The sequence below is a fragment of the Lotus japonicus genome, chromosome 4, assembly GCF_012489685.1.
Source record: "Lotus japonicus ecotype B-129 chromosome 4, LjGifu_v1.2".
Classification (NCBI taxonomy): Eukaryota; Viridiplantae; Streptophyta; class Magnoliopsida; order Fabales; family Fabaceae; genus Lotus; species Lotus japonicus.
The window spans coordinates 52,606,307-52,614,262 of NC_080044.1; the positions used below are offsets into that span (position 1 = coordinate 52,606,307).

The 7,956-nt window shown below is 36.4% G+C and overlaps 2 protein-coding genes across 2 annotated transcripts; one reads left to right on the plus strand and one right to left on the minus strand.

Moving 5' to 3' along the window:
* The first annotated feature begins 210 nt into the window (after positions 1-210).
* LOC130710781 (ATP synthase delta chain, chloroplastic) lies at positions 211-1,307 on the plus strand. Its single transcript, XM_057560135.1, has one exon. It carries the CDS (start codon positions 380-382, stop codon positions 1,127-1,129), a length of 750 nt encoding a protein of 249 aa, XP_057416118.1. The 5' UTR covers positions 211-379; the 3' UTR covers positions 1,130-1,307.
* A 1,563-nt stretch (positions 1,308-2,870) lies between these two features.
* Positions 2,871-7,612, minus strand: LOC130710780 (subtilisin-like protease SBT5.4). The gene is made up of 11 exons (XM_057560134.1): positions 7,462-7,612; positions 7,156-7,265; positions 6,953-7,050; positions 6,576-6,740; positions 5,735-5,849; positions 4,915-5,446; positions 4,641-4,738; positions 4,306-4,551; positions 4,102-4,216; positions 3,797-4,010; positions 2,871-3,703 (listed from the first exon to the last, which is right to left on the minus strand). The coding sequence occupies exons 1-11, from the start codon at positions 7,552-7,554 to the stop codon at positions 3,159-3,161; spliced, it is 2,331 nt and encodes a 776-aa protein (XP_057416117.1). The 5' UTR covers positions 7,555-7,612; the 3' UTR covers positions 2,871-3,158.
* Between the last annotated feature and the right edge of the window lie 344 nt (positions 7,613-7,956).

A 7,956-nucleotide genomic window follows, 5' to 3' on the forward strand; every position in this document is an offset into this window, starting at 1 on the left:
ACTTAGCCCCATAACACCAATTTACACTAAGTTAAAAGTTCACTTTAGTTACTATCCCACTAGCTTCATGATTAGAACTTAGAACACCATCTCCATATCAAATTAAGATAATGTTTTTATGTTATGTGAAATAATGAAAAACACAACCAAAAAAAATCCACCTTCCACTAATACTTCACCATGTGTGTTCATGGATTATTATCTTATCCGTGAGATAAGAAGAGGCCATGTTTGGTCCTCTCAATCGTATTCCTATCACAGCCTCTCATATCCACCAACACCAAACCAAACAAAACAACTCAAACCCCTTCGTTCCTTTCAATTCAACCACCACACTCCTTCGTTTATCTTCACTCTCTCCCTTTCTTCCTTCACAAAAATGGCGTCGTCGTTGCAGCACGCCACCGCTTCGATTCAAGCCATCCCCACCACCAGAAACATCCTCACCCAGAAACCCATCCTCAACCTCTCCCTCCCGAGCTCCACCTTCACCCCACTCAACCTCAAACTTGTCTCAGTCGCCCCCTCCCGCCGCTCCGGCGGCGGCGCACTCGGAGCCAGAATGAACGCCTCCGCCGCCACCAGCTACGCCTCCGCACTCGCCGACGTCGCCAGCTCCAACAAATCCCTCGACGCCACCACCGCCGACGTGGAGAAGCTCGAGACGCTCTTTTCTGACGCCAAGGTGTTCGACTATTTCTCCAACCCAACCGTCCGCATCGAAGACAAGCGCAAGCTCATCGACGACATTGCCAAGAGCTCGGAGCTTCAGCCACATACCCGGAACTTCCTCTACATCCTCATCGACTCGCAGAGGATCGACCTCATCATTGAGATCGTGAAGGAGTATGAGCTCGTGTACAACACGCTCACTGATACCGAGCTCGCGGTGGTGACCTCGGTGGTGAAGCTGGAGTCGCAGCACCTGGCGCAGATTGCCAAGCAGGTGCAGAAGCTCACTGGGTCGAAGAATGTGAGGATTAAGACCCAGCTTGACCCGAGTTTAGTGGCGGGTTTCACTGTGAGGTATGGGAATTCTGGGTCTAAGTTGATTGACATGAGTGTCAAGAAGCAATTAGAGGAAATTGCAGCTCAGCTTGAAGTGGGTGATATCTCACTTGCTGTATGAGCTTGCTCTGTTTTCTCTCTTGCATCCTTGTGGTACTATTTTTTTGAGGTTATAGTATATGTATGAATTTGAATCCTCAACTGTGTAGTGCAACCTTCTTACAGTACCTTATGTGATTCTTAATTTTGAAAAACTGGGTTTTTTATGTTCTATATTATATTTGGAAACTCTTCTACAATTCTAGAGCTAAAATCAATTTTGGGGAGAAGCTTATATGAGTAGCTTCTGTGTATAAGAATTGAATCAGGAGAATGAGAAATTGATCCAAACATGCTAGTAGTAGCTGATTGTTCATTTCAATTATTTGTCACTACTTGATTCTTCATTGCAACAGCCAACAGGATGGAAAATCAGGGATTATATATTGTGGTTCACATGTACAATACAATAGTGTAATTTCTCTAACGTGATTTGCATCTTAGAAGAGAAAAAGTAGGCATTGAGACTTCATTGTTAACTGGCCTAAATATTTTCAGATTTAGCTATGTGATGGATGAATAAGACAAACCAAAACAAAGTTTCCTATAATAATCTTCCATGTAAAGTTTCTCTAATGTGTTATTGGACTGAACTTGGGATTTTAATTGCTTAACTTCTTTAGTGACTTGAAAGTTAAGCTCGATTAGATTTCTTGAAGGAGGAAGAGTGTAAGGATTTTAGAGAGTGAGAATGCACAAGAGTGATTGCACTGATTCATTGCTAGTTTGGTTATATGTTTCGGGATCCATAATCGTGTAAATGGCTTAAAAGCTACTACTACCTACTTGTTTGTAATAATGTTCTTAGATTTAATTTTGGATATAATTGATTTTGGTAAAATTGATCAAGAGAATTGATTTATATTTTAATACATTCATGGAAATAGTGATTTTTGTAGGTTGTGAAGTTCCATTATAAAATTTCACAATTAATTATATCCGAAGCAAAAGTTAAGTGTAGCTTCATCCGTGATTTGAATTTGGAGAGAGAATTGTGAAAGCAAACATCTTTAACACCTAAAAATTGATTCTCACTAACGAAAATCAATTCTAACACTTGTATATGCACAACCAAATAGGTTCTCACAGTAGCTCAATGTGATTCCTTTGCTAGCAAATTTTTTCCATACACACTGACAATTGATTAACCTACATAGCATTGGGTGCAGTTATATAGAGAAACTGTTACACTATAATAGAAACCATGACCAACTGTAACCGGCTATAACACAACTAATTTTAACTAACATAACTAACCGCTAAGTATGTGTTTGAATACTAGTCGAGTACGAAGTGATAAATCAATGTTTTAAAGTAAGTTGTGACAGCAACTGTGATGAGTGAACATATGAAATCCTCCAAATGGAAATATCATGAACCTATCTAGACAAATACAACAAGCATATTTGAATTAAATTTGATTGAAGCTTGCAAAAATTCGAACACCATGTTGTATGAAATTTGTAACTGTTAGTATTCATCTGATTTACTCAAAAGTCACAGAAAAAAATGAAAATAAAAGGAATCAAGATATTGGTTCATAGAAAAACAAGGGAAAAAATATATAGATCTCTTGTAGTATACTAGTATGTACTCCATCTATTAAAAGAGTAACACTTAAGCTATGATTAGTTAGTTTCTCTTATCACATTGCGGTCATTGCCCACAATTACACCCCAGCTAAATGTAGCACATCAGAGGCTCAGAGCGACTGTTAATACTTCCCCAAATCACAAAGCTGGTTCAACACATATAAATTACACACTGTTTACAGTACCATCAAGTTTTATTCAAGCATGGAAGGTCATGAGAAGGGATTGAGAATTTCATTAGAATACACAGATTTTAGAAAAAGACCAAAACTCACACATAAAGTAGCCTTTATTCCCATAATGAAAAGAAACAGAAACCACTTTACATAATTGATAGGAAAATGCACATGAACCTAAAACTCACATAATGTAGCCTTTATTCCCATAATGAAAAGAAACAGAAAGCACTTTACATAATTGATAGGAAATGCACATGAACCTAAAAACCCACTAGTGTGGCTACTTAGAATGCATCTTGACTGTAATAGGTGTATTGACATGGTGTTTACCATCGGTCCAAACCAAAATTCCATACACATAATCCTCAATTGGCGAAGTTAAGTTCAATGTAACTCTGAACTCCACTTTTTCACCCAGTGCCTTAAAGCTCAATCTGCGAGGCTCTACTGAAACTAAAACATGTGGAGGTGCCTTGATGTATGCTTTATAATTGCTTGGGGGACCAACATTTGTAAGAGTACGAGTAGCATTCAAAGGATGTCCAACTACAAGGTTAGGAATTGTGATTGCTGGATAATTGAAGTTTGCTATATTGAATGACTTCGGACAAGTGTAAGATCCTTGGTAGAATGCCTTAAGCTGAGAGCTGGTGAAGCCACGATAACACAAGAAGTTCAAATGATCATAAGTATCAAGGTCATATACAAGCCCCGGGTCCATAGCACGATCAGGTTGAATATGCCCTGCACCATAAGCAAATGGGGTTGCCTCCTTCATGGATGACGAGTCAAGTATACTCCTTCCGGAGTTATCTTTTGTAGTTGCTGCAAAAGAACAAATTTTTAAAATAAATGTCATAAGAAGTTGAATATAATGATGTTAATGTTATAGGTATGTGTATAAACAATCTCATTTACCTGTGGTCATTATTGCTGACTTGATAGCAGCAGGACTCCAATATGGATGAAGAGATTTTAACAATCCAACAATGCCAGCAACATGAGGACATGACATTGAAGTGCCTGACATTGTAGTAAAAGAAACTCTACGTTTATCAGATTCTTCTTCTGTTGGAGATATGGCTTTGGTATAAGCAGCAATAATGTTAACTCCTGGTGCAGTGATGTCAGGCTGAAGTAGAAAAAAGTTACAATTAAATGATTGCTTAAGGTTTAAGATAGCCTAAAGGGTACTTGATAATCATAAAAGTCAAACACCAAACCTTGAGGATTGCTTCCTCAAGAATATTTGGACCTCTTGATGAAAATGAAGCAACAATTGGAGACGACTTTAGACCCAATTCTGTTTTCACTGGAGAAATGTAAGCCAAGGGAGACCTGCATCATGACCAAAATGTAAAATTTCTATGTATGGACAAGTCCATCTTCAGAATCAGAAAAACAGAAGGGGTGAGGAAGAAAATTACTTGGTATTGTTGATGTAATTAAAAATGTAACTCCCATCCTTAAAGTTGACATGTGAAGCAGGAAGCGCATGAGCGTCAGCAAGGATTTCATTCCCGGAAGCCTTGTCATTAGCCAAAATCATTCCCACAGCGCCTGCCTGAGCAGCTTGGAAGCCCTTTTCAACTCTAGCAGTGTCACCTCGAAGGCAGATCAATATTTTCCCCTTCGCCTTCTTGGGATCAAGAGTTCCATTCTTACAAAGAAGGCTACAAAAAAATGACAAAATTTAAAGGGAATACCCACTAGAATAGATGAAGACTATTAGATAAAGTAAACTTGGTATCAGTATTCTTACGCATCTGTGGCAATTGCACTCTGGAGTTTGACATCAGCCCCACTGGCCAATGGGTACATCTTCCCAGATGGTAAGCCAGACTGAGAAAGGCTATCTCCCTATCAATCAAAGAACATGACAGGATCAAGGTAGATAGATAGACTAAATGCTACATGACACTTAATTTGTTCTTGTAATTGACATTGGGAATTTTATGTGTAAAACTTTAACCAAAGAAGGCGGATAAAGGCTTTCATGCAACAATCATAAACACAAAGTATGATAGGAAAAATACCTTAAGGATTTTTTTGTTACCAAGAGTGATATAACTAGAGAACTCCCTATCGATTGTGCTTGCAGCAACAGTGAGCACCCATGGTTCCAGGTTGGTTACAGAGTATGGAATAGGTCCTGAGTTTCCCGCGGAGGCCACAACAACGACGCCATGGGAAGTTGCATGGAAGGACCCTATGGTTATACCACTTTCAGCAAAGGTGATGAGCGTTTCAAGGGAATCTGAACCCAAAGACACTGAGAGGACATCAACACCATCACCAATGGCGGCTTCAAATCCAGCCAAAATGTCAGCATCAGAGCATCCACCCCAACACACCTTATAGGATGCAACCCGAGCTTTTGGCGACCCTCCGCTTGCTATTCCCTTGCCATAACCAAATACACTTGCTCCATGAACAAAGTTGCCTCCAGCGGTTGATAAAGTATGCGAACCATGACCATCAACGTCACGAGCACTAGCAAAGGAAACATTTTTAGAACCACCAGATGCTAGATAACCTTTGTAAAAATATCTTGCTCCAATTAACTTCCTGCGCAAACAGTGAAAGTGAAAATATAAGCTACAATGATCAATTGAAATATCAAAGACACTTAAAAAAATGAAGAAGTTATTTTCATCAATCAAATAATGCAAATTACATTGTTTCCTACTTAAAGTTCGAAGTTGAGTACAAACTTTCTATTGCATAAATAAATATTTTGAAAATTACTTATTCACTTATCATTATTGTTGAAGTCTAGATTTTGAATATTTATTAACAGTAAATTAATTTTAAAACAATAGTGGTCGGAGGACTTTGAAAGAGTAAAAGAGTAACCTGTTACAGTGAAATTTATCTTTGTTCTTTTCGTGAACTTCACATTTTCCATACCACTTTGCTGGGATTGGCCCCAGATCTTCATCGCTAAAACTCTTGGATTCTGGCCAAACACCTATTACAAAACAATGCATCATTGGCTGATAAATGAGTTTTTTTACATTTGTAAGACTTGATAATCAAATACCCAACCACTTGCTTGAGTACGAAGTGCTGGACCACTCATAAAACTTACTTGATTAATTAATGTCACAATTTTTTATATTTTATAATAAACATATAAGTATATAATCACAATATAAATCATTCATTTCTCAGTTTTCATGTGGAATCATGTTAAAGTGAAAATATATAATTTTTTCATGATTAAATTGAGAAATGTAAAAAACCCAGTTCACTATTTTATAATATCATAATTAAATTAAAATTAAAAAAAAAATAAAAAACCAAAGTTCCGTAGTTTTTTTTTATACATAAATTTCCGTAGTTACCCAAATGAAAATATTGTTTGGGGATTGAAAGGTCCCCTTAGAAATCCTCCCTTTCATTTACCTTGATGTGTAATGGTTTCTGACTTCTGAGTTGTTTCTTCTTAATTTATTGAAGTTCTTTTCAAAACATAAAACCTAGTTACCCAAATTCAAAATTAGGGGCATGATTCACGTTGTTTAATTGGGTCATCAGTTAAATAAAAATCATGAACGCCTTAATATGCATTAAATAGAAGAAATATCATAACATGTAAAACCATAACATATCACATGGTCTCATGATACAGATCACATGCAAATGCAATGCAACGGTTTAAAGAAATTATCATCCTCCATTATTTAATAATTACCTGTGTCTAAATTTCCAATAATGATATCTTCACCGAGTGATTTATGCCATATTGATGACTTTGGAATTTTACCATTTTCTCTCTCCAACCCGAGAAAATCCCATGAGCGAGTTGTGTGTAGTTCATGTCTTCTGTTTAAGAAAACTGACACTACATTCGGATGTTCTGCATGAAAAAAAACCATTAGAATACTAAAATAATATTGAAAATACAAAATGTTACAATAACAAAGTAACAAACAAAGATGAGAAATGATTCACTTCAAAAGAAAAAAAGAGAAATGATAGTTATCTTCCACTATCACATGATTTCCATAAATTCATTTCATGCAATTTTGCGTTATGCCGGGGATGAATGCATGAGACTAAATTTCTTACTTGCAATATTTGCTGCTTCATCTTCATCAAGTACTGCAGCAAAGCCATTAATATATCTATTATATGAATAAAACATTGCTTCTTTGGCCTTCTCGGTGCTGTACTTGCACATAAAAATTGAGAGAAATAAAAAAACTAATCAGTTCATAGTGGTTTTACACCAGTGAATTTCATGAATTTTGTAGCTAAATTCTTTTGTGTACCTTCCAACGTAAGATCCAAGTAAATCATAGTGGGAGTTTGTGGCTGATTCAACATCAATTGATGTAGGATTTGAACCAAAGGAATGTGATCCTAAGTATACAACATAGGACTAATAAAACAAAGACAAAAATTATCATCAGGTCACAGTTCAAATTAAACATTCAAATTTGAATATTTGAAAACTTGAACCAACACCATAAATCACGAGTAACAGCAATAACAATATCAAAATCTTTCCATTGTCAAAAGAAACTTGTAACCAAGTTTAATCACAGACTATTGTGACTAGTAAAAGTGTAGCTTACCTGCTTGATTGCTTGGGTAGGTTCCTGCAGCAAATGGAAAAGAAGAAGGGGCAATAACACATGAAAAATGGATGACAACATTGTTTCTCTCATGAATGATTTCGTTTTGCAAAACAAATTTCAGAGTTTTGCAAAGGTTCTCTGCTTTCCCTTTCTTATATAACTCTGTTTGTGGACGGATTTTGAGATCAAATCAACGTCCTCCTCCTAATGACAGCATTTTAGGCATTCCAAATGAAGTAAGCAAACTATGATAGGAAACTTTATTTTTTTTTTGCTTTAAAAACCAATTAATATTTTCCAAGACAGAATTTCTCTTAAATAAAGAAATAAATTAATTCTGAAGAATTCTGTTTTTATTTTTTAGGCGACAAATCATGTGTATAGAGAGAGTCAGTTATGAAATATTTCAAAAACACGTTTTCAAATGTCAACATGAAGTTAATTGGTTTTAATTATTTTTTATGTAGTTAATTCGAAGTAGGAAATAATGGC

Excerpts from the sequence above, each read along its gene's own strand:
- LOC130710780 (XM_057560134.1), bottom strand. The coding sequence starts at position 7,554 with ATGAGAGAAACAATGTTGTCATCCATTTTTCATGTGTTATTGCCCCTT. Across the intron at positions 4,552-4,640 it reads AGTGCAATTGCCACAGATGC|CCTTCTTTGTAAGAATGGAA; the intron begins GTAAGAATACTG and ends ATTTTTTTGTAG. Across the intron at positions 3,704-3,796 it reads GTCAGCAATAATGACCACAG|CAACTACAAAAGATAACTCC; the intron begins GTAAATGAGATT and ends GTTCTTTTGCAG.
- LOC130710781 (XM_057560135.1), top strand. The coding sequence starts at position 380 with ATGGCGTCGTCGTTGCAGCACGCCACCGCTTCGATTCAAGCCATCCCC.